This window comes from Leiobunum rupestre, chromosome 1 (genome assembly GCF_980474605.1).
Source record: "Leiobunum rupestre chromosome 1, qqLeiRupe1.1.hap1, whole genome shotgun sequence".
NCBI classification, from domain to species: domain Eukaryota; kingdom Metazoa; phylum Arthropoda; class Arachnida; order Opiliones; family Sclerosomatidae; genus Leiobunum; species Leiobunum rupestre.
The window spans coordinates 77,582,690-77,608,766 of record NC_143384.1 but is presented as its reverse complement, the minus strand read 5'-3'; the positions used below and the strand labels follow the sequence as shown (position 1 = coordinate 77,608,766).

The following is a 26,077-nucleotide window of genomic DNA, read 5'->3' as shown; positions in this document are numbered from 1 at the left end:
TAGTTCATAGTGGTAAAACGTAACCTCGTTGAGGCAGTCGTAAATATTAATGAAATAACCTAAAATTTTTCGTGGGTCATGTTCTCATCAAAATGAACAAGAAAATCCATGTGCACCAAAACATTTCGATATTTGCATTTTTTTTGAACCACCCTTACGTACCTGTATAAATTATTACACGTTAACCCATATTTTAACTAGTCAATATTTGAATAAATAATCATACTATGTTAAACAATATTCCAACTAGTCCTGTATAAATTATCATTATAATACATTATCCCATATTCCAACTATTATGTATTATTAAACTTATTTTGGCTCTTAAAAAAACAAGTCAATACCTTAATAATAAAGTTTTACATATTCTTCAAGAGAAGTCACATTTGTTTTCTTTTAAAATTAATTTATTTTACTAATTTAATTAAATTAAATTTTAAACATTAATACAAAACAAAGGCCTCTGGAAGTTACTACATAACAAAAATACAGCTGTAAGGAGAACCAAGTGTTTATGTTGACATTTTTATGCAGAAAACGTCGACGGCGACTTCTGGCTCCAGAATCACCAAATTTTAATAACGTTTTTCAAAACTTAACTTTGCGTTAAAAAATCTCAAGAGGTGTTTAACTTTTTTATTATTAATTAACTTAAATATTACTAAAAAAATATTTTACAAAAAATTACACATTACGCGATAATAATTGAAAAATTCCAAAGTTACGCGCAGTTCCTCCCATTCGTTAACATGGCTACGAATTTTCTGAAGGGGGGGGGGGGCTACACTAACGCCAAAAAATGATGTGAGAAGTTTTTGAACTAATTTCCATACGTGATTTTCGTACGATCGCCTAGGCCGCTATGAGCGCGAAGCAGATCTCGAGACGGCCGTGTCCGAACACTCGAATGCGTCGTCGTGTACTCTGCTTCACTCGAAAATGAAACAAACCAACGAAAGTGCTGCCGAAAGCTCTGCAGCTCATTTTCGTTTGTTTATGTGTTCTTCATTTTGAGTTCGGAGACCCCTTAATTGTCGAAACTTTAGGTCGTCTGTGATATTCGTAGGTTGATAAAGTACATATAATTATAAAACATAAAGTTATATTTAATGGTCAATGATTATTGATTACATGTCAGCGGACTTGACAACCGATTATAACTAAAACCAGGGTTACTAAAACGTTTTTTTTTAAACTTAAGAGACGTCTGCTTAGACGTCTGATACAAATAAAACAGGGCAGATAATAATATATTTATGATTCTGGATTTTAGAACCTTACATGGTCCTTTACTTTAAATTATGTAGGCTCATTCTGTACCACTGCCTAATGGTAATTATATTTAGAGGCTTGCGCCGCTGCTAAACGGCGCACCGCCGTTTCTTTTTTTCTTTATATATTTTTTTTTGGTATATTAAGCTTGGTTTTCATTTACGCGAAAATAACGACATTTGAACACGACGTCGAACATCAAATTTCGGTTTTCGGATTTCGGTCGACGCAGAGTAATAGCATTTTCACTTAGCGTCAATAGATTCCAGCATTGTTATCTTGGCTATAGAGAGAGTCACTAATATAACCAAGGCTTATCCTTATTTTAATTCCCTTTAAATTGAAATGTTGCTTGGTTTATCGATATGTCCCCCCCCCCCTTTTCCTTCTTCCCCGGTTGACCCTATTTTTCCGTTAGTTCCTAACTACGCCGCCGCCGCTGGTCATTTTGGCCACGTCGAAGACGCAGCCGCCGTAAGCCTAAACGCTGGCGTAGGCCGCCGCCGCCATATATTTTGGGTCAAACGCCGCCGCCGACCCATATCAGTTCGGCGCAGGCCTCTAATTATATTTATCAGTCAAATCCGGGGTTTGGCAGCGCTTCATTAGAGGACGCTTTACTTTCTATGGCGACGTAACTCCGCGATTGACTTCCAATAAAATATTTGTTAAAGAGGTATACTTCTCACATTTTTATAGACTTAAGGTTTAATATTCATTAGCGGTGGTATTTTTCCTAACAACTCTTCAGACCAATGAAAAGAAAAATTATTATTATTATTATTATTATTAACTCAAGGACCTTCCAATTAAGAGCGGTGTATTGTAGCCAACGGCGTACAAGAACTAACATCTGCAAGGGATTCAAGTTGAAGGCTATTCTCATCGGAAACGTATCTGCCGAGATATCCTAATTGGGTTACTTAAATAATGGATATAATGCTTACATTTGTAGCCTATCAGATACATTGACGATTAATTTAAACTTATCAAAGTGCCCCTAGTGACAATTATGTTATTAATTAAGTACCTAGTGTTACCATGCGCAAGTGATGATTACAAATAGCTTTGAAACGAGGTATTTAAATCTACGCGGTGTGTCAAAATTCATCGATAAATATTAAAATCTTACTACAGCGCCCTCAGTGGCGTAGCTGAGAACTCAGAGGCCACCCCGCAAAAATCTTGATGGGGCCCCTCTTTTCTATTTTTTATGGTGACTGGTGAGCGAGGCCCCCGCAGCTCGCCCGCGCCGTGGGCCCTGTGGACCATCAGCTACGCCACTGAGCGCCCTAGTGTTAGTTATCTTAATATTTTATGTGTTCATTGTGTTACCATATGCAAGTGATGATTGCCAATAGCTTTAAAAGTCGAGGTTTGTAAAAGTCCATCGATTAAGAATTAAATGTTACCACAGGCCCCAAGTGACAGTTAGTTAGTTCATATTGTTACCTTTTTATGATAATTGCAAGTATCTTTCACCGAGGCTGGTGGTTTGTAAAAATCCATCAATTAAGAATTAAAGGTTACTACAGCGCCTCAAATTGCAGATATCGCTAACGATGTATTTTTTGAGTATTGTAAACTCTAGATCACGAAATGCTTTAAAATGAGGTATTTTAAATGAGTTAAAAATGATGAATTTTACTTGACGACGCGGAGCGGCGGAACTAACAATGTAAGTGGCAGTTATTGTCAAACTATTACGTATCGCCAACGATTTTATAATCAAAATTTTCTTTTACGAGTACATTTAACGTTTAGTAACACTTATCAGAAACATCGGTGCGTTTTCTACTGTATGAATTTTGGAGTTTCCGGGGGTGACGTCTTCCTATGCGAATTAAGCGCATGCTGGTGACGTTGTACCCCCTCTTGAGACTAGGCAAAATTCGATGCCCCAAATTGTGTCAAAGGTTATTCTCCATAATTTGAAATAAAAACATTATGGTTCACACTATCAATTGAAATCAGTTTTTATGTCAATTTTATTAGTAAAAACTGGCATTTAAACCGATTTAAACTGGGTTTTAAGGTCTGATATCTTTAGTCGAGCTATATTGTTTTCAGTCGAAAAATTACTTTTTAGTGAATGTTTCAACTTGATTCTACAAATTAAAATTTCAACCGTTTTTAATTTTAGGTACTAGGTATAGCCAGAAGTAAATGAACTGAAGTTATTGGAGAGGGCCAAAATTTTAAAAGCTATTTTAATTAACGTGGGGAGATGAAAACCCATCGGAATGCCGCCAAAAATTGCACCTGGGAATGGTGGTTATCCACATTCGATATACACGTCATCACCTACTAGTTGCTAGATGGCGATAATGGAGCTATGAAGGCGTGAAACCTGAAAACGTCGATTAAAGGGAAATCCCATGTGGAAAATGCACTTACAAGCAAGAGACATATAAGAAAAAGAGTCTGCCTCAGCGCTGCCCCGTGTGCCGTGAAAACTTCCAATTACTCCCTCAGTTCTTTTCCCCATTGTGGAGGCGCTAGATTACTAGAAATTTGACGGGCGTAGCACTTTGAATATGCGTTATTCGGCTGAGAAAAATAGTGCTGCTGAAATTATACTCCTTGCATAGTTGCAAAAACTTGCAACTTACCGAACACGTTTTTACCAAGGCTTAGTTGCAATTTACCAAGTAACCAAACACGTTTTTACCAAGGCTTAGTGTATTATTTAATATTATAAGTACTGAAAATTTTAAAAACTAATTGAAATGGAAACTAGTAAAATTGGCTGGGAAATCATATTGAAAGATTATGAGAAGGATGATTTCTTTACAACTGATGAAACTGGATTAAGAAAACAGGAAATAAATTGCATGAGAGAGTTCTCAGTATAACTTAAGGCACTGAACACCAATTTAACGAACATATTTAAGCTTTGCAAAAGCATTGTACTGCGTTGACTTATTGGTCAACTTCACCCTACTTTTCTTCCCCGACATTTTAAAATTTATTTCACGTAAAAGTATAATAAAAAACGATTATAACGTAATAAGCCTATGTTTGGAAACTCGTTGACTAAAGCAGACGAAGTTTCGTGAATTCGGCCGAATTACTAATAGGGTCGCTAGTGTCGCGATACTATTTTTTCCCCAAAAAAAATTTGAATTCTAACAATATGATTGGCTCGCTAGTATGGGGCGTAAGAGGGAGGTTGGAAGTTTTCAGGAAACCTGTGGTGGAAGCTAGGGGAGAGCTCAAGAGGCAGACTCTTTTTCTTCTATGTCTCTTGTTACAAGTTAGTTTGAAAGATATAACGGTCTGATAACTTTGGTTAATTTACTTCGGGTATAGCTGGAAACACATTCAGTACAGACTTTACTCTCTTAAAAAGTTTTGTTATAGAATAAATAATTGTGTATACCTACAATACAAATCACTCGTGACTTTTACTAAAACACAGCCGATTCCCAGGAAAATGGTAGATCCACAAAACATGAGGAAGGAGTCTGAAATGGTCAATAAGAAGCAGCCAACCACATTGAAAGCAGTGCCGCTCAGGAGAGCGTAGCGACGGCCAAATCTGTTCCGAGTGAAAAACATTCTTAACTAATCAATTTTAATACCTATATTTGAGTTCGTTATTCAACTACAATCTAGTAAGCATAGTGCCTGATATTGCCTAAACATCGCTGTTTTGAAGGTCGAGATAGTCATGATTATACTAGCAAAAGTGACATAATTACCAAGAGCAAAAGTGACATAAGACCCAAAAGTGTGTCAACTCTACCTTTGCGCCCGTTGGAATATTTACTGAGAGCTAGTCTCACAATAGACTACATAACCCACTAGTTGGAATAGTACTAGCAACGTTATATTTAGTCTATGGTCTGCCGCGATTTTATCTCTTCGTTTTATTCTCCCGTAAACATACGTTCTAAAACGCCTCACTCGGCGGCGCTGAAGTGGAGAAAATTTAAAATTTTTATGACGTATTTTCCACCCCCTCTCCCACTCCCTCTTTTTACTTCGCGACAAGTTCTCATTAAACATTATACCGTACTGACACACTTTTGGGTCTTATGTCGCTTTTGCCAAGAGTAAGTTCCTATACTCTCCAATGTTAAAGACTGACTGCATAGCGAGATTGAGCGCCTAGATAGGCTAGAATCACTGAAAGGCTTATTATAACTTTAACGGTATGCGGGGCTCTGGGCTAGGCAGCAAGATATGAAATAGGGGCCCAAAAATAGTTTTACACTGAAAGTGGGGCCCCCGGGAAGTATTGTGAAGCGCGGCGCCCTAGGCAGTCGCCCTTTACACCTTTCTAATACGCTAAAAGGTGTAGTGCAACTCCAACAAAGTGTAGTGAAGCTCTGCACATGTTTCACTCCTTTTTATTCCTTTAAGGGGACTGTACACCCTTTGCACACCACTAAAACACCCTTAAACACTTTCATAACATTTATATTTTAAGAGTTTGGGATGGAAGATACACCCACTTTCTAGTTTGTTCTTTCGTGTTTTGTATTTAAACGAAGATAGATGGCGGTAGCGTTTCCGTCGAGTGAAAAAAAACCAATAAGCCTGCTATACTCACAAAAGTCACAATGTCAGTTGCAGGTTAAGATCTGAATTATCCCCCACATTATCAACAAACAAGAAAAATATATAATAATAACCCAACTAAGTAACAAGTTAGTTAAAATACTTAGGAATCAAGAAAAAGTTAATCAAAATACCCACAGTAATAAACATTGTATTAACAGAAATATGCAATAAAAAATATATAATAGAGTAATGGCAGTGTGACGTCACGGTACGTCACCCATGCTTTTTCCTATAGATAAAAAATCGCGACCAAAATGGCGACCATGGTCAAAGCTACGGATTGCCATTACTCTATAATAACCCAATCAAACAACAAGGTAATTCAAATACTTAGAAATCCAGAAAATGTCAATCCATATACCCATGCACGGATAGTGGCGTAGCGAATTGACGTGGGGCCCATGGTTGAACGCGAAAAAGGGGCCCACACCCTACCTGTTTTTAAAACGCACCCATAAAGGTCAACTTAAACAAGTTCAGACTATTACTAAATTCTGGCCCTTAACGGGTCAGAGTGTGCAATAACTGGTGGCTTTACCGGGGAGTCGGGGTCCGGCTCTTGTAACCCATAAGGGCGGTGGCGCACTGGGAGATGTTAGCTCTGGTCAAATGGTCCTATCTCCACCTCCGACTTCGGTCAGGTAGGGGCTGGAAACTGAGTTTCAGCTCAGGCTAACGGAGAGGGTTCGTGCAAACTGGCCGCCTCGCCGCATTGGGTAGCCCGCTGTGGGGCGGCGGGCCTTTTGGAGTCGCACCGGGATCTCCGGTGCCAGCTTTGCCGGGTTACTTGTACTGCTCTGTGCTCGTCGTTCCCCTTTAGGAGCTCTCTCCAAAGGGTTTGACTCTTTACCTACGTAGGTAGATTGTCGGCTGAAGTTGCTACAGCATCCGCTCTTAATCCCACTGCTGTGTGCGAAGTGGGAAATGGTCAACCCATTGCTGCACCTTCTGCTGGGTTGAGTGGCTTGCGCGAAAAGGTGCGACCATCAGTAGTAGGGTACTACTACCCATGCTGGTTTTGTCACCTGTCCGGGCTAGGTGGACGCTGGTGTAGGGCACTATGATGATAGACCTCCGGTGGTATGGTCTCTGTTACTAGGTACACCGGGCTATGAATTCTGACACACTATTACGGTTCAGATTTTAGGTAATTTTATTAAAATTATGACTACAAATTTAGCAATTCATAAAATTATGACGCAAAGCCCATGCAACATCACTTGTATATCCCTTTAATAATTATATACGTTGCCGCACGAAAGATACAAAATGTAGTTTTCAAAAATCTATTCCGAGGGGCTAACCACTCTCTGAAAATCTGTACACCGATTACATAAATATGAAAATGAGTACAGCCTTTGGTAGTGCTAGATCTGTACTCACTTACGTAATCATTTTAGTGCTTGTACACTGATTACCAGGAGTGATCAGCCCCTCGATCAATTTTTACCCTCGACTTCACGTGACAAAGTGAGTTTAGTTCAGACACATTTTGCATTTTCATCTACCCTGCTTTACCTAAAGCTTAAGTAATTTGAAGCCATATATTTTTTAATTATAAGCTTTTATTTTAGATGAAATTATGGAATAGTGGAAATAATTATTTTTACCCTATTTTTTGCCACCTGCAGTGATTCCCACGCGGGCCACCTCTTCTTGTTCGCGATTGCGATGGGGCCCCCAACCCGCCTGTCTGGCAAACCCCGTGTACGCTACGCCACTGCACGGTAATGAAAATTGTAATAGAAAAAACCAAAAACACCTTACCGTTAACAATACCCGGCTTATAACACACACCAAAACACCTTAACTGAATAGTGAAGGCTAAACAACAGCGCATATCACAAAATATAAAACCAACGTAACCACATTAATGAAAATGTATCACACATTTAAAGCCGATAAGAAAACACGTAAAATAAATTACGAAGTTACGAGTAAAGTAAGCAAAACGAAATAATAAGACGTATACCGTGAACATTTGTTGGAACCGCTGCCTTTTGGATGTTGAGACGTTTACCGTAACCCTCAGCAGTCGGTCCGTCCCAAAAGTCACTCTGGTCACAATCACGAAACGCGGGAGGAAAGATATTATTCAACTCCTGTATTTCTTGCTTCAGTTTAACATTTTCGTCCACAAGAAGTGAGATTATTGATATTTAAGGGAAACCACTTAAAAATTACTTCGAAATGATTTTTCATTATTTTCAATAAATACTGGTTCAGACGGGTTGTCTCCTACATAGTCATGAAATGAAAGTGATGATTGAAGAGATAAATTTTCCGAATTTCTATCAAATAACTCTCTTTCCAATTTTTTCTATAAAATATTACATTAATAAGTAGTTCGAGTCAATAATTTTGAAATATAAAAGCATACCTTCTTTTTAATCCGATTTTCATATCTACTTTCTCGTGAGAGCTCTAAGACATTGCTGCTCAAGTTGTCATCAGATGGGTTAATTATTTCAAAAGAATCGTTCTCTACATTGTTTTCAGATACAGCATTTTTATGGGTAACTTTATTTATAATAGGTTTCATAAAAAGTGTTGGTACCGGGTCAACATCCGATGGTTCCCACCCTGGATACCCACTAACAAAATGCCTGCTGCAAACTTTATCATCCCGTGCAGCTTTCCATTCTATACGATTAAGTAGTCTTTGCCACAATTTACGCCGTTTTACTATCACCATAGGTAGAGTGACTTTTGCAACAGCGAGATGGCATATCTCCAAGGCTTAGTTACGATCACTTCTTCTGGGAACTCTGTTAGTTTCCATTTAAGTAAAACCTATGTTGATATAACATAAATATACACGATTTAACTTAAATGGTCACACAGCGTTATCAAACCGCATTAAATTCCCGCACAATAACAAACCATCGTCTAGTAACTTGGCCCCCAACAGCTATTTGCGCATGCGTGAGCGTTTATCCCCCATTACGACCCCTCGGTTTGCGAAAAGGGCTATTTGTTTTATTTATTAATTTATTTGCTCACTCCTGCAGAAATAAACAAGTGCGTCGAGAGGGGCAAATAAATTTCAGTGAGCAAAATCGAATTTTTCTCACTAGATAATAAAGTTGAAAACTCATTTTAATGGAAAATTGGATTTTACTCACTGGACTATGTGGGAAAGCTACCTTGACATACAGACAGACCCAGAGACCCACAGACATAGTGTTTGGTATACCCCTCCTAGTTTACATAGTCCCCTCAGAGAGGTAAAAATAAAATATTCAACTGTTTTTAAATCTTAAATATAACGCAATAGACGGTATTTTCCAAAACTATAACGCACGCAGGTATACGTAGAAATTCAACCATAAACAAGCCAAATTAGGAATTGCGGCCGCCGATTTCCTACTAAATTTTTCCGAATTTTATTTTTCCGGAAAATTACCAACACTAGAATTTTGGCATTTTTGGGTCCGCTTCTTGTATTTTCCGTCTCAAACAAGATCTCAATGAATTTTTCTATGGAAATGTTACGCAGAGGCATACTTATGAGTGACTATGTTACATATGGTATAACTTAACGGTGCTAGCATTTAATTATAGTTCTTAGTTACTTTTATGCGTTCTTGAATAAAACTTTTTATGCGAATAAAACACTTACTTATCGGAAAAAAGACCGCAAGGAATGAAAGCGAACAAATTGGAGAGAGAAAAAATTAAATAGCCGCCAGACACGAGCCATTGCCTCGAGCACACTAGGCCCCACTAAAAATAAACAAATACAATCATTACGAATGGTTATAACAAAAGTAAATGAATTTGTGTTATCAGAACGCTATATTTATCATACATGGAAGCAATTTGCTTTTGGGACTTTCCTCCAGGCTAGTTGGGGGAGAAACACCTGCCCTCTCAACGTATTAGAAAAAGGAAAACCTAGATGAAACCATGAATATTCCACTCTATCATTAGCCAGTGATGGGAATTTTTAAAAATTTTGTGATAACTCTCACTCCACCCCGTTCCCGTTTCTAAAATTTTAAACTCAAACTCAGCTCCTCTAACCTACTCCACTCATCGAATTTCGCTAATTAATCCATGGACTAATCTAACCTCACGCACACTCCCGCTAGTTTTGTTGAAAAATCTGATCTCATCTCACGCTCTTTTCCGTTTATGGAAGTCGTAAAATACCTCCTTTCAATCTCCTCTCTCTGAAACGCGTACTTTGTGAAACTCCTCTCACGCTCCTCTCCATTTGAAGTTTTGGGCATCTTACCTCCTCTCAGATTCTCACACTGTTCTCACAGGGGAAGAACAACGACCATCACTGGCCGGTGGTCACATTAGATTTACTGTATTTAACTTCTTTATAGTCTTTGGGTTTTGTAATTGGCCAAAATTACATAATTATTTCCAAGAAGGCCAGGTTTTTATATTTCCTTTGTTTTCTTTTCTTACATCGAAACTCAAACTCACCTCCACTCACCACCGCCATCTAACTTTTTAGCTGATCTCCTCTCAACGCATTTCACTAATTAAATTAACCTCGCTCACACTAAAAATACATTCTTTTAAAAATCTTATTTCCACTCACTCTCCTCTCACTTAAATTCATAGCTTAGCAATTGATGCTATTGCATGTGATAGAGACGTCCAGTGGCGGAATTTGGAATCACCGAGTGAGAGGTACAGCCGTGGTAAAAAAATATTTTCCCATATCGTTACGCGATTTTCGAGGCGTCTTAAATTGGTTCTTAACCTAATTAAATATAGTTAATAAATAATAAATATTAGCGAAACGGCTTCAGAAAGGATCGAAACATAATCTTTTAGCGTTTTGAGATACACTGGAACTTTATTTTCTAAGTAAAAAAGGGGGAAAATATGACATAGTTTTTTAAGCTTCGGCGAGTCGGCGAATATATTTTCCGCGTCCTGCATCAGCTGGTAGCTTACAGCTGTGATTTAAAGCATTGGTAAAAGTAAAGGTTCTTACAAGCGGCACTATACAAGAGATTGATAAATATTAGTAAATAATTTACATGAAGACATGTCGAGAATTTCATATTTTTCCCCTTTTTTACTTTGAAAATAAAGTTCCAGTATATCTCAAAACGCTAATAGATTATGTTTCGATCCTTTCTGAAGCCGTTTCGCTAATATTTATTATTTATTAACTATATTTAATTAGGTTAAGAAATAAGAACCATTTTAAGACGCCTCGAAAATCGCGTAACGCTATGGGAAAAGATTTTTTTTACCACGACTGTACCTCTCACTCGGTGATTCCAAATTCCGCCACTGGAGGTCTCTATCACATGCAATAGCATCAATTCCTCACACGCTCCTCTCCATTGGAAGCTTAGAGTAATAATAATAATAATAATAATAATAATAATAATAATCAGCTAGGCTAATACCCAAGGCCCCACCTTAGGCCTAAGTCATCGAGCGACTTTTAAAGCGTTTAATTCAGGTGACCTTCTCTCAATTGCTCTCACTGATCTCACGGTGAGAGGAGAATGCCCATCACTGTTAGCCACCGTATACTCCGAGAGAACATGGGACAGCATAAGAGAGCAGTGGTCTGATGATCATGCTGTACAGACAGTACGTCACTTTAGGGCTTCTACAGCAGCGCCGCTTGTAGCACCGTAGTGTCAAGTATTTTAAAGATTTCTATCCAAATAATAAACACGTGCCCAATGAAACTTAGATAAATTCGTCTGGTTTGCAGCGCTATTCTCCGTTAACGATAAATACCCAAATTAACGTCTATATTGATTGAGTTGGGAGTTGGGGACACGTTTTTCTGCCCTGTCGTGAAAAAGATGTAGCTACTGCCCTATCGTAGTACGTTAATTTTCTTATCTCCAGGACAACGCCGTTACCATGGGCCCCTATGCTAGACCTTTACTTATGGGGACCTTATTATGATTATACTAATAAAGCGCTCGGTTGTTGTGAGGTAACATTTCTTTGTTGTGTTCCTTTTTCATTTTCATTTATAGAAACATCTATTCATGAACAATCTATCAATAGCGATAAAGCTAATAATTGATAACAAATTAATCGTAAATCGATTTCAGTTATATTTTGAATATAAAAAGAACAGACTAATGGCAATAGTTAAATAAGTAGCAAAAGTGTGTAAATGGAAGCGTTTTTGAAATGAATGTCAGTCGCGAAGGGTAAGTTTGGAGGGAATTCATTGGGGAGGGAATGAAGTTCAAAAGTTGAAATAGTGACGCCTGGTGAGAGCTTCGGGAACTAACGGGGCACTAGAGAAGGCTAACGAGCTTAATGATTTTTTTAAACACTGTACTGAAATGCTACCGCCATCTATCTTCGTTTTAAAGAACAAACAAGGAAGTGGGTGCATAGTCCATCTCCGTAGCTTCATTCAGTTAATCTTTAGCATTGGAAAGTATAGGAATTAAAACACTTTTGGAAATTATGATCGTGGTAAAGCCCATGAATAAAGTCGGCAACTGAAACCGGTTAGAGATACAGTGTCCATGCTTTAACCCAGCTTTTTTTTAGAAAGCCAACTCTTTAATACAGTGACGTAGACAAACAAAGTTGTGAGGTTAATGTGTTAACTCCCCCCCCGCCCCCTTGGGTGTAGCTTTGATTACAGGGTGTTTCAAAAGGTTATGCAAAAATTTGAAAGAGTTGTATGGGGTGAGTTGAAAAGTATGCCTGTTTTTTTTTCATTTTCCTACGATGAGTTAAAATAGCTTCTAAGTGTGGCCTACTAGCCCCTGGAAGTAGGCTGCAACAAGCGCAAAACCAAGCAGCAGGGAAATGCGAACATTAAGGTTTTGGGTTCGTGTGATAGGTAAAAAAGTACTTTGTAAACAAATCGAGGTAACCAGCGTAAAAAAAGTAAACTTAAACAGTATTTAAAGTCGAGATGGACCGCGATTTCTCATCACTTTCAAACTGCAACAATGGAGCTCACTTCGGAAGAACTGGCGGATAATCATTTCGTGTATGCAGTAGCGGCGCTAAGGGTGGGCTGAAGTGGGCTTTAGTCCCCATTGCATTTCTGAGAGGGGCCACATATTTATAATTACGAGGCCACATATTTGATGTTTGAATTTTGTTTATCTCTAGAAATTTGTTTTATTGCCAAGAAACGTTTTTCTAGAAATAAATCTTTAAAAATCAATTCGTTCACTCGAGAAGATAGTAGACCAAGAACAGATTCGGGAGGAAGGGAGCAGAAATTGAGAGAAAGTTGAATGGTCAGTAGAAAGAAAAGAAATGGGCCTAAGGGAATTTAGCGAAATACCCCGAGCATGCTCGTGTCCCTTCTAGGTCACGTACAAAGTCAGTAGGGGATTCAGTAAACGCGATGAGAGCCGCAACAATTAAACGATCTTGCTCTTCTCACTTCCTGGAAAATTTATAAGGGGTCACTAAAGTAGTAAAGTTGTAAGGGCCACAAAATTCTTTGGGGCCACAAAATAATAAGCCCGCCTGTGGAAAAACCTTAGCGCCGCTACTGCGTGTATGGACTAGCGGATTGCAATGCTTTAGCTGCTCAACGTCTGTAACAGGAAAGGTACCCGAACCGGCGCATCCCCGTCTCACGGACTTTTAGCAATGTCCATCGTAGATTACGTGAGACAGGCACATTCTGGGTACGTTACTTAATTTTTTACTCCATCTTATCTGCGACTGGTTCGTTACAAACGTATTGTTCGTCTTATAGAACAGGAACGAAGTATGTCGACCACGGGTTGCCACAATGTTCAGCTGATTTTGTGCTTGTTACAGCCTATTTCTAGGGGCTAGTAGACCACACTTTGAAGCTCTCTGTCGCTCTTTTAACTCATCGTATTCGTACGAAAATGGGGGATAAACCGGCATATTTATCAACTCACCCCTACAACTCCTTAAACATTTTGCATAACATTTTCAAACACCCTGTATATTAAATCGTACTACCTCTGAAATTTTGCGAACAGACGCTTCAACAAAACATCTTCAAGAAAATCGCCAAGAAGTAATATTTCCGAGAGCCAGGACCTGCAATTACTGTTTATATAGTGGTTGTTGAAATAATGGAAACTTTTCACCAGTAAAGAGAACGTCATATTGTTGCTTAGCCTTATTATGTCAAAATAAGCTACCTGGTTAAAAGGACACACTTGATGCGTACCGTACCGGTGAAAAGTTTCCTTTATTTCATCAAGAATTATATAAACGGTAACATGCAGCTCCTGTCTCTCGGATATATTACTTCTTGGCAATTTCCTTGAAGATGTTTTATTTCTGGTTACACTACGTTGGAAAGTTTAAATGCAGATTATAAGTAAGCATAAAAGACAATAGTTGATTTTATAACCGAAGGAGAAGCTTAGCGGGAACATGTTACTACTTCATAACATAACCAAGATTGCATTCACTCCAACTTAGGGAGAATGACCATGATTGAGACGATTTTTAGCGTTGCGGTCAGTTCAACTCATCATCGAGGAATAAGCTAATTCCCCCAAAAATTCAAATAAGTCCGGTATGTCATTGGTTCGCAAAATCTTACGTCTTCCGCTATAGGCGGTTAAATAAACCCCTCTCTGACTGTCTTGCCCCCTTGTTGAGAAATGCTGCCAGATCTATGCATAGAAAATTCTCAGCTTTGACAGTATAAATAGAAACCATAGACAAACCAGTTATATGTCCAGTCGCAGCAGCACAACCTCTATAATCGGCTTTGACTGACCTTTTATTTAAAGGACTAATGAAGCTCACGCCGGTGACGGTTTCCCTTCCCCCTCTATTGACATGGCTAATTCGACCATGATACCCGGAAATCGTTTCAACATTTTTATTCTTCCCAATTCGCCAGTTTCAATAATGTAAAAGTATTTTCAAATACCACAAGTACACACAACTTCAATAGTTTTGACACGCACTTTTATTTTATCGCGATTGGCCAGGATGGTACTTTCGCGCGAGACTAATTTTAAGAACGCGCTGTGTTATTCAATGGTGAATTTTTGAAACCGATAGATGGCGGTAATGTTATTGAAACTGGCAAATTATAATTAAATACATGATTGACTTAGCCTCAACAAAGTCATCGAGCGCGAGCATACGTCACGATAAACGTCAAATTTTCTACCACACGTGCCTATCAAAAACATAACATTTCCCTGATTATGACCTTTGAAACGATCATCTCCATTTTAAAGGGCCACACCGGCGTTTGAAAAATTCGTCCCGAATTTAGCACGTGGTAGCAAATACGACCAAACCTATTCTGGAAACAAGCGCTTGAAACATGTCAAATCCAAACGCCAGTGTGGCCCTTTAAATACGCATTTCATGATACAAAAGTAGCTCTTAAAGGGAGTATAACCTTAGCCAGGAAAGGTCTAGCTTTTAGTTTAAGAATGAAAGACCTAAGAATGGGTTGAAATTGTCGCCCGTTTTATTACAACTTCCAGATAAGTTAAGTTTGTTCATTCCAAAATGTTACCTCTTGGGCAATTGAAAATCGGTGCGGTGTTTTGTAAACAAAATTGTCACATATCTCGAACTGGCTGGTCGAATTGGAATCGTCCACATTGGAATGCAATATTGGAAGGTGGCAAGTGTAGCTGTCATTGAAGGTCCGTGTTTGGTTTGACAATTCGTCTAATATCACCGAAGAATCATTACACTGAAACAAAGGACTACGAGACACGAATACGTAATTATTTACCACCGTTGAGATCGCGAATTGTTTCAAGATGTTCACCATTAGTAGTCGCTTCTGAAATTTACCGAATTGCCCGATCACTTTGGTCACATCCATTTCTAATATAGAAGGACTCTTTTTAATAGTCACGAGTTCTATTTGAAGACCGTCGCCAGTGAATGTTGATGTAGATGAAATGCCCCGTGACTGCGTCAACGGTTGACGATACTTCACATGTGTCGAGTTAACACCTGCAAACGCGACGCTTGATACATGTACTTCTGTTTGCGCTATTCGTATCCCCATATGTAACATAATTACTCATAAGTATGCCATAAAGGTATTATCTTTAATAAAACTTTGTTCACGGGATATCTCTGAAGAAAAACTTAAGCGTTATAAGTACCAGATCATGTGGCAAGCAGCTGCGTAATTATTTTTTTAAATTTATATAGAGAAAAACAATACACAACTACTAAGCTAGAGTTAGATTATATGTGGCCTTTAATTATGGTAACACGCGTGACTGTGTCTACACGACGTAAAGGAACATAATGAAATCATAAATCTTTTCATCAAGAGTTTCTCGCAACATATCATGACTGGCACCACATGTACTGAAAGCTCACATAAATTTGGAACGTGAGTATTGTTCAAAGCAATGAAAGTATTTTTTAAGCAGTAGTCTAGCCAGGACTGGCACAAGCTTTATTCATTTTTAGGTTCGTGTAGTCTAAAATGCATTCAAATAATAGGCGCTTAAATAAAACATCCTCCCAGGAAATCGCCAAGAAGTAATATTTCCGAGAGCCAGGACCCGCAAGTTATTGTTTATATAGTGCTTGTGGAAATAATGGAAACTTTTCACCTGTAAACAGAACGTCATGTTTTTGCCAAGCCTTAATATGTCTAAAAAGCTACCTGGTTAAAAGGGAACGCTTGTTGCTGCCGTAAAGGTGAAAGATTTCCATTATTTTAGCAAGCACTATATAAACAGTGTCTTGTAGGTCCTGGCACTCGGAAATATTACTTCTTGGCGATTTCCTGGGAGGATGATTCCGGGATGGTTTATTGAAGCGTCTGTTGTTTTACTTTAAGTAAAAAAGTAAATAGTTTAAAAAATGAAAAAAAAACTACTTTTTTAAAATAAAATCTTAAAAACTCCACGAAGTCTAAAATAATTACGTTTTGAAATTGGTTATCGAAATTGTCCATTTAAATTTCCCACAGGTCTGTTACCAGTTTATTTTCTAGGAGGCGCCACGCAACTTTGCACCTATCACATATAAAAAACAAAGTATCCCAGATTCATAATAGTTTCTTTACATTTTATATCTTTCTGGCTTCGTCAGCCTATAGTTAAGTTCGGTCCTCGCGCAAACGAGATATTGTTTCCATGGTAACCTTTCCAATGGCACAAGTAATATAAGAATTTTCCATTTATGGTCCACTAATTGGGGGCCTAAAACTACCGCTACGCCCCCTTTGGTTCGCCATCGAAACCTAGATAGGTAGAGGCTAAAGCAGACGCTATTAGTTTTTCCTCATCGTTATTCGTAAATTTGACTTTATAAATAATGATACTTGCATAGAGTAGTATCACCTCCTAGCTTTGGACATGGCCGCCATTTTAGGCGCGTTTTTTTTCTCTATAGGAAAAAGCATGGGTCATTCTCTCTAAGTAGACAAAACGCAATGCTACCTATGACTAGAGTCTTTGTCGGGGTCGGTCTGGCTGCCCTTTACAACCGCTCTATACTGTGTATCACCTCAACTTCACTCTGAATTTATACTGGCGAATCTAACGTTTCTTACATCTCTTATGGTACGTTTCACGTCTGGAACGTGTCTCGAGGGCCGAGAGAGAGAAATTTTGGGGGTTGGCTCCGCGAATTTTCCCCCCCAAAAAACCTATACCATATTTGTTCAAGGTCAGTTTCAGATCCAAGGGTAGAGTAAACGCCCCTTTAGTTGCTGTCTTGACCACTCGGTGGCGCCTCTGCCGACATATTTTCAAAAGTTTTATCTCTGCAGTTTGCTCTCTATACAAGCTCTGACGTCACGAAAACCAGACTAAGATACCCGACCGAGACCCGGAATTTGTCTACTTAGAGAGAATGATCCACTTATGCTATAATGAATTATCTTACATATGATATCACGAAAGCAGGGTTGTTGATTTTTTGCTTTTATTAATTGTCAAAGTTTTCTGCTAGTTTTTCTTGATAAATTCCATTAATAATTTCAGGGCAGCGACAATGTAAAACTAAATTGGAAATTAATGTTCATTAAATTAAATTAAATTATTAACTCAAAATTAAATTTAATCTAGTTTGCTCTGAATTGACTCTTTGCATTAGAATTTACTTTCGTAGATTTCCTTAAATACATTTAAATATAATATATTGTATAAATTTATTATTTTTTCAAAGTGAAACTTAATTTAAAAATTTTAAATAAGACAACCCTGCACGAAAGCTATACTCTACCGTATAATAACAAAAAATAAACCTATGTATTCTTATGAAGCTACAGCAGTCTGTCAAGCTGACGAAAATACAACGGCGAAGTGAGCTTCTCACTTTGACCGCTAGATGGGGACACTTGTTTCGGGCATAGGTGTTATTTAACCAGTGCTAAGTAATGGTTAATAACGTTAATAATAAACTTCCATTAATTATTTACAATATTTAAAATTGAAATCTACGTTTATGGAAACTATAATATTTAGAACTGGAATTTTCAAAAACATTGAAATGTAAATAACCTAATAGGAACTTAAAATTTAAAGATTAAAAACCCATATTTACCGTTATTTACCATGGGTAAGCACAATATTCGTAAAAAGTGGTATTTTGGGAACACTGCCCTTTATAGAGAGGTTAAGCAGAACACTCTAGTAGTTTGAGCAAACAACGTCGGGTTTCACGTGATCATTTTAGACGTTTTACTTTTCCCATTGGTTCTTCGAAGCAGAGTTGGGCAAAACTCGGAGTGAATTTTGGCGAGTGGTATTACCCCACGCTTTTCTCACTACAATCGCTAATAAAAACTCTACTTGTAAGAGTAGAGTTTTCACTTTTTTTCACTCGCCAAGTGAGCTCGCGCGAAAAGAGTGAAGCTGGTCAAGGTCAACTTTTTCACTCTGATCGATTTTCAAGGCTGTTAAAAGACGCGCGGGAAATTTGGATTTATATTTAATTTAAAGACTTTACTGGAGAGCGTGGTGCCATCTATAAGCGGCAAAGAAGGCTAAAATATACTTTTGGGACCGAATTTAAATTTCCTGCCTTAATTTTCAAGTTTCCCGTCAAGAATACGAGTGAAATTGGTGAACTTGACAAATCTCACTCTTTGGGGAAGAGTGCACTCGGCGAGTGACGAAAAGCGAGAGTGAGAAAGATGGAACATTTTTAATTAACGTTCCACTCGCACTCTTGAGTGAGAGTGAAACTCTAAATATCACTAGCGATTTTGCCCATGTCTGCTTCAAAGTCGAATATTTAACAACATCAAGACGACGCCTTTTTTCTGTCGAGCTTACGTGACAAGTCGTAATATATTTATAGTGTTAAAATAAAAATTCTGATAATTATAATTTATTTATTATGACCACTTATTATTTATTTGGCAGCGTACTTGTTTGAATTGAAATACGCTCAGCGGCTCAGGCCTTGTACAGTTTAGACGAATTTGGCGAAATAAATGTAAGTACGAGACTAGAGTATAGCAAGAGAAACGTTTGAGGTACTTCCGGGCACACGAAGAAAAATATAATTGTATTTTGACAACAGTCATAACCATACATAACGCCTGCTTTAATACTGTTCAAACGTCATTTTTAATTCATCGGGTACCCTGGTTTATCGAAAGATGTGCAATTTGTTAAAATTCGATGGCAAAACTACTTGATTGCGTTAGCCGGAAAACTGATTTTAAAAAATGTTTCTCTTCGAACGTCGAGGAACTCCCGACGTGGTTGTTAAAACTTCTAGAGTGCTAAAGCTTAATTCACACGCGAACCAATTCCCCCGTTTTCTCTATTTCTGATAGCACTGCGGAAGGCGGAGCGCAGAATGAGAAAACGATAGAAACATTTTTAATTATTTCCGTGTGAACGAGGCCTTAATCCAACCCTGATGACGAAGCAGCTGCAGCTGGGCTCCCTTTTCTACGCCCTTATTCCTTCTATCTACGACACTCCGCAAGAATGCATATATTTCTATTTAGAGAGAATAACTTAAGTTGAGACAATTTTTCGGATTTTTAGCGTGGCTCCCAATCTTCCTCACCCTTGGAAAGCAAGTTCCTAAGTTCAATCAAATCAGCCCCGGTATCTTATTGGTTCCTTAGAACTGACGTCTAAGGACGCGATTGAAGCCCACGCCTGTGACTTTTTCCTTCCATTGGGAAAATTCGACCATGATGCCAGCTTGGATTAAAAATAGTAGTGCGTACCTGGATATATCACACTAGCGTTCCGCGTGCATTTGCTAAGTGTTTGTTACGGGTTCTGCCTTGTAGAAGGCTACGCGTTACGGGAGTTTCGGAAATTCTCCGTCAACTTCGCCGAAGCGGCGCTGCTGTCGCAAAAGTCATTTGCTTGTCAGGTTTCTTCGAAGTGGTATATCCAGGTAGGCACTACTATTGTTAATCCAAGATGCGAGCGAATCCACATAGTTATTCTCTCTAAGTATAAATATATTCTTGGTGTAGCAGAAAGTAGGAATGGAAAATGCCTACGGGTGAAGACGTTGCCTTCTCACGTGCCGATTAAACATACAGTTTTTACAACAAGGCAAACTCTAAAATATTTAAATAACTGTTCTATAGAAAAGTACTACTTTATAGTTTTGGCAATAGACACCATTTCGGAGGAATATGTTTCTAATTTTAGCAAAAAGTACGGGTGAACTCGTACAACCAAGGATTTATCCGTGTTAGCAGAGGATAAGCAGCAGCACCCTATTCGCCTCGTGAGTTCCGGAAGAAAAACCACGTCCCTCCGTCTTCGGTTATGTAATCTTTCCCACTTTCTTCCGGGAAGGGGGAAGACACTCAGGGACGTGCAGAGGGGGGGGGGGTGCAAATCAAGATAACTTCAGGGCTCAAGGGGAGGGGTGCAAATCGAAGGGGCCCGCGAGTAAGTTTGAGCCGGGCCTCATTATACCTCTGCACGGCCCAGAAGACACTCCATCCTAGGCCCAAGTCATCTAACGACTTTTAATTCCTTTAATTAATGGTATTTATTTTAATAATACCTTCGCAAGTTCCCATTGATTTCTGAAAATGTCTTTGGAAGACAAAATAGTGCAGCTTTAAATAAAGATTGTAATTTTTACTTAATCGCACTGAAAATGGCCTCGAGCTTGCGAAGGAAGATGTTTCACTTTATTGGGCTAGATGGATACTTCCCTCGTACGAAATATATTAATTCTGATATAAATCTTTGTTTTTAGTCTTACGTGCTTTCGAAACTATAAAAGTTTTTTTTACCACGGCGAGTTGTAATAGCTGCAATATGTATTGCATCATAAACAGTACTTTTGTTCAGTGTAATAAAATTTTTATAAATTTTTATTTTCACGTTCTTTGAAACAATTGTGCACAACATAAGACAAAGCAAAAAAGTGTATTTTTATTAATTTAAAATACATTTCAGTGCCAGATCCAGGACTCAGTCCAGGGGGCGATTAACATTAGATCTACAGGCACTTTTGGGGGGCTTTTTATTTTTGGCGGGGATCGGCAAATGTCGTGTGTTGTTTTCGCGTGGCGCGAGGGGAAAAACGATCGCCCGAATCTCACCCCTCGATAATCCCCCAGCGATAGAAATTTTAATAAATATAACGGTGTGGAACTCGAGATGTTTAGAAGCACTTGCGGTGGACAATGCTTGGGCCGGACTCGTCGTACTCTTGCTTAGAGATCCACATCTGTTGGAAGGTGGACAAGGAGGCCAAGATGGAACCACCGATCCAGACGGAGTATTTCCTCTCCGGGGGAGCGATGATCTTGATCTTCAAGGTGCTGGGAGCCAAGGCGGTGATTTCCTTTTGCATCCTGTCAGCGATACCGGGGTACATGGTGGTGCCGCCGGACAAAACGGTGTTGGCGAAGAGATCCTTACGGATATCGATGTCGCACTTCATGATGGAGTTGTAGGCGGTTTCGTGGATACCGCAGGACTCCATTCCTACGAAGGATGGCTGGAAGAGGGTCTCGGGGCAACGGAACCTCTCGTTACCGATGGTGATGACTTGACCGTCGGGAAGCTCATAGGACTTCTCGAGGGAGGAGGAGGAAGCGGCGGTGGCCATTTCCTGCTCGAAGTCCAAGGCGACGTAGCAAAGCTTCTCCTTGATGTCACGGACAATTTCTCGCTCAGCTGCAAATGGCAGGAAAAAAGTTATTATTATCTGCCCCATGAAACATTAATAAAATAACGACACGGGGGTCCCTACTTTATCTCTTATGAAAATAATCAATAAAATGGCGTCACGGGTTCCCCTCCACCAAATAACATAACGTACAATTATCATGATGAGGAAAAGCATCAATAAAATATCGTCACGGGTTCCCCTCCACCCGATAAATCGTTAATTACAACTATCATGAAGGGGAAATGCATAAATAAAATATCATCACGGGTTCCCCCCCCCCCCACCCGATAAATCGTTAATTACAACTATCAAGAAAGGGAAATGCAGAAATAAAACATCGTCACGGGTTCTCCTTGTTTACATTTTAAATAAAAGTCCACTATCTTCATTAATTATAAGCTATCGATATAAAATGGTTAACCGTAATTGAAATTGATATTTATTTAAAGGGGCACCCTCTGAAGGTTTTGGGAATAAGATCGTGATAATTACCGGTGGTGGTGAAAGAGTAACCACGCTCAGTCAAGATCTTGACCAAGTAGTCGGTCAAGTCACGGCCAGCCAAGTCCAAACGGAGGATGGCGTGAGGGAGAGCGTAACCTTCATAGATGGGGACGGTGTGAGAGACACCATCACCGGAGTCCAAGACGATACCGGTGGTACGACCGGAAGCGTACAAGGAGAGGACAGCCTGGATGGCGACGTACATGGCTGGGGTGTTGAAGGTCTCAAACATGATTTGGGTCATCTTCTCCCTGTTGGCCTTGGGGTTCAAGGGAGCCTCGGTCAAGAGGACGGGGTGCTCCTCGGGGGCGACACGCAATTCATTGTAGAAGGTGTGATGCCAGATCTTCTCCATGTCATCCCAGTTGGTGACAATACCGTGCTCAATTGGGTACTTAAGGGTCAAGATACCTCTCTTGCTCTGGGCTTCATCTCCTACGTAGGAGTCCTTTTGGCCCATACCGACCATGACACCCTGGAAAGGACATTTTTAAAATTAACAGGACGTCCATACGGACCCCTAAACGGTCAGGGAAAATACACTCTCTAACGGGCAGAGTAACACCTTCACTAAGGTGATTTTAGCTTCAAAAGGAACGTACTAGACATGGCTCTAAAATGGTCTAAAAATTACTATCAATTTCTCTAACGGACAGAGTAGCGCCTTCACTAAGATTATTTTAACTTGAAAATTAACGTACTAGACATGACTCTAAAATGGTCTAAATATTACTAGAAATTTCTCTAATGGACAGAGTAACGCCTTTCCTAAGGTTATTTTAGTTCTAAAATGATCTAACATTACTATCAACTTTTTTAACGCTTTAACTAACATCGTGATAACTAATTTAGCAATACATTTATCCTATTTACTAATTTTAGATATTGTGAACCTGAGTTTTGTTAGTTAATTATTGCTATCTATTACTAAACTTCTTAAGCTGTGTAGTATAAAATTTCTTCTATAAAGTAGCTACTGTTAATTCAATTTAAAAAAATTAGTATCTCTAAAAAGGGTTTTTAAAGGTATTTATTTATTATTAATCGGTTTAGTTCATTTAAGAGTAAATTTTAATAGAGATAATTAAAAGGTTTAAATTGATTAGATAACTGTAGAAAAGTGTTATAAATTTCAATTGATATTGGTTTCTAGCTATAGAAGCATTGTTAATAAATTAATATCGATACCTCAACTGCTATCAATCACCTATGCTCAAACCTCCATCAGAGATATCAGGATTTCCTTAAGAAGGCTTTTAGCTAGTTGAAATCCCCACATAGTACTAGTCTATCGCTGACTAATTTTCAAGACTTAATAGTCAATGGCTAATTAAGTTCGAAGAAATTAAGGGGAGGGGGCGAGGGTACTTGATGCGTACTTGATGCCTGGGGCGACCGACGATGGATGGGAAGACAGCCCTGGGAGCGTCATCTCCGGCGAAACCGGCCTTGCACATGCCGGAGCCATTGTCCACAACGAGAGCAGCAACTTCGTCGTCACACATATTTACTTACAGAACTGTACCGGAAGAAAAAAAGTAAAGAAAATGTCATCTTAATAAAACCTTCCACAAACCGTCCCGTAGGAAATAAACCGTTTAATGAAGTCCGAAACGCGAAAATTATTTCTAGAAAAGATCTAAGTCCGTTTGTCGATAACTGTCGCGAATACGCTAACCGGGGAATAGTTTAAAATTGAATTGTTAAAGTTCGCCTACCAATAAGGCAAGCAACGAGTAGCTAGGTTCTCGTGTCGACCGGCTTCCGTCCTATCCACGAAATGAAGTGTTATCGTCGGCGAGACCCGAGAGCCGCGAGTTCGAAGGGATCCCAAAAATAGAATCGAAGCGCGTCTCATTTTTGGCAACAGGGCCAAGCATCTCCCTAAATGGAGAGAAGAGACCCCAGTAGAGACATTCCGTGTCTCTCAGGCGGGATTTCAAAGAGAGGATAGCAAAGACCGAACCCTAGGCGGGGGGAAGATGGGGGATTCCGAATTATTACCTAAGACTTTCAAATACCCCAACCGAGAAATTTTAGAAGTTAAAAATAAAGATTAGTCCGTTTCCCACTCGAACACGGTTTTTTTTCGATAAAATCTTTTGCTATGATTATACCAGTGGATAACCGAACATTTACACCCACTAATCAGATTTGTTTTATTTTTTTGATAGTACAATTTCCTGGTGCGATCAAGTTAATTTAACTAATGCTAAGCTAAAGCTTTCGTTTCTTAGTTTAAGTAGATTACTTTTAGACTGCACTGTATTGTTAAGCTAACATATCCTTCCCGTACTGCCAATGAATACTTTTACCCATTAAAGATATAAAACTATGCTTGATTGCTAAGCTATCACTTTACTATCAATGAATACTTTACCCATTAAAGAAATTTAACTATGCTGAATTGCTAAGCTCCAACTTTCGTTCCTTACTGTCAATGAATACATTTACCGAATAAAGAAATTTAAGTATTCTGAAATCCCAAACTACAACTTCCGTTCCTTTCTGAAATCCCAAACTACAACTTCCGTTCCTTTCTGAAATCCCAAACTACAACTTCCGTTCCTTTCTGAAATCCCAAACTACAACTTCCGTTCCTTTCTGAAATCCCAAACTACAACTTCCGTTCCTTTCTGAAATCAGAAACTACAACTTCCGTTCCTTTCTGAAATCCCAAACTACAACTTCCGTTCCTTTCTGAAATCTCAAGCTACAACTTCCGTTCTTTTCATTTAATTTCGTCGCATGACATGCTGTATCCTATTCTTTTCCCATGTGAAACATTAAAGACTACTTCCAAATCGATTATCTGCCATCCTGATGGTTAATCCGCTGGTATCTATCACAATTCACGATTTCGCGAAAACTAAATACTTCTCTATTCTATCCGGAATGGTTGAAAAGCCGTCGAAGGAAGTCCGTTGGGGGCTTAAGCCGGGTCTGTCCCGAAGACTCAGGGTGACGGTATCCCGAACGCGGTATATTTCGATTGGTAATAATCCATACCGAACACTTGGTGTTCCTTTTCCGAGATAAACAAAGTGCACGCTAACGGAACGATTCTGCTCCGGCAAGTAACAAGTACGAAAGTGAACGCTAGAGCAGCCGAGACGTCGGTTTTCTACTTGAGCTTTTCGTGACGTAGTCAGGCCAGGCCCCCTTTCGAGCTCTTCTTTCCCCTCCGCGCGAAACTTCCAAGCCCTTATAAGTAGTGCCTCGCGCCAAAACTACGCCGAAAGTCAGAGGAAAGCCACCCATACATAGGCCGGAAGGTCGAATACGCCAGCCTCGATCAGCGACACTAAATCCTCCAGCGGCCACCGCGCCAAACAGATTTTACCTCGAGAGGCACGTGGAGTTTAAGGACCTTGGAATCTAATGGAAGTACCTCGTGCTAGACCATTTTATTCTTCTTTTTTGATTCGCAGACAACGAGCGGGCCACGGTATGCCAGAAATCGAGCTTGCGACCTCATTTAGAACTAGAGGCAACCTCTTTATTTACTACTATGGATTAAAGACAGCCAGAGTTTGATATGATGATATCAATTATGGATTAATTGACGGCATATGGATTCCTAAGTGGACCAGAAACCGCCTTGTTTCCCTCGCTGTCACTATCAGAGAAGCTTGAAAGAGCCACCAAAGTGACCCTACAAGTACTTAGAATGACCATGAGATCGCCCGTTTTT

At 39.2% G+C, this 26,077-nt stretch overlaps 3 protein-coding genes across 4 annotated transcripts in view; all 3 read right to left on the bottom strand.

Annotated features, from left to right (window-relative positions):
* Positions 1-15,572, bottom strand: part of LOC149966698 (solute carrier family 22 member 19-like) — a 34,863-nt gene extending 19,291 nt beyond the window's left edge. The window contains exons 1-4 of the mRNA XM_090153806.1: positions 15,521-15,572; positions 15,296-15,453; positions 9,464-9,567; positions 4,659-4,813 (exon numbers count right to left, since the gene is read on the bottom strand). Of these exons, the coding sequence (XP_090009932.1) occupies positions 4,659-4,728 (70 nt within the window). The 5' untranslated portion in view covers positions 4,729-4,813; positions 9,464-9,567; positions 15,296-15,453; positions 15,521-15,572. The remainder of the gene's footprint in view (positions 1-4,658; positions 4,814-9,463; positions 9,568-15,295; positions 15,454-15,520) is intronic.
* Positions 5,799-8,608, bottom strand: LOC149966699 (uncharacterized). The gene is made up of 2 exons (XM_090153813.1): positions 8,222-8,608; positions 5,799-8,161 (listed from the first exon to the last, which is right to left on the bottom strand). The coding sequence occupies exons 1-2, from the start codon at positions 8,534-8,536 to the stop codon at positions 8,015-8,017; spliced, it is 462 nt and encodes a 153-aa protein (XP_090009939.1). The 5' UTR covers positions 8,537-8,608; the 3' UTR covers positions 5,799-8,014.
* Positions 15,573-21,109: 5,537 nt separating the features above from the next.
* LOC149966697 (actin 403-like) lies at positions 21,110-25,502 on the bottom strand. 2 transcript variants are annotated; one of them, XM_090153795.1, is made up of 4 exons: positions 25,393-25,502; positions 23,763-23,902; positions 22,372-22,858; positions 21,110-21,884 (listed from the first exon to the last, which is right to left on the bottom strand). In XM_090153795.1, exons 2-4 carry the CDS (start codon positions 23,886-23,888, stop codon positions 21,367-21,369), a joined length of 1,131 nt encoding a protein of 376 aa, XP_090009921.1. In that variant the 5' UTR covers positions 23,889-23,902; positions 25,393-25,502; the 3' UTR covers positions 21,110-21,366. The 2 variants fall into 2 exon arrangements, with proteins under 2 accessions (XP_090009921.1, XP_090009926.1); XM_090153800.1 differs by lacking the exon at positions 25,393-25,502 and adding an exon at positions 24,102-24,218.
* Between the last annotated feature and the right edge of the window lie 575 nt (positions 25,503-26,077).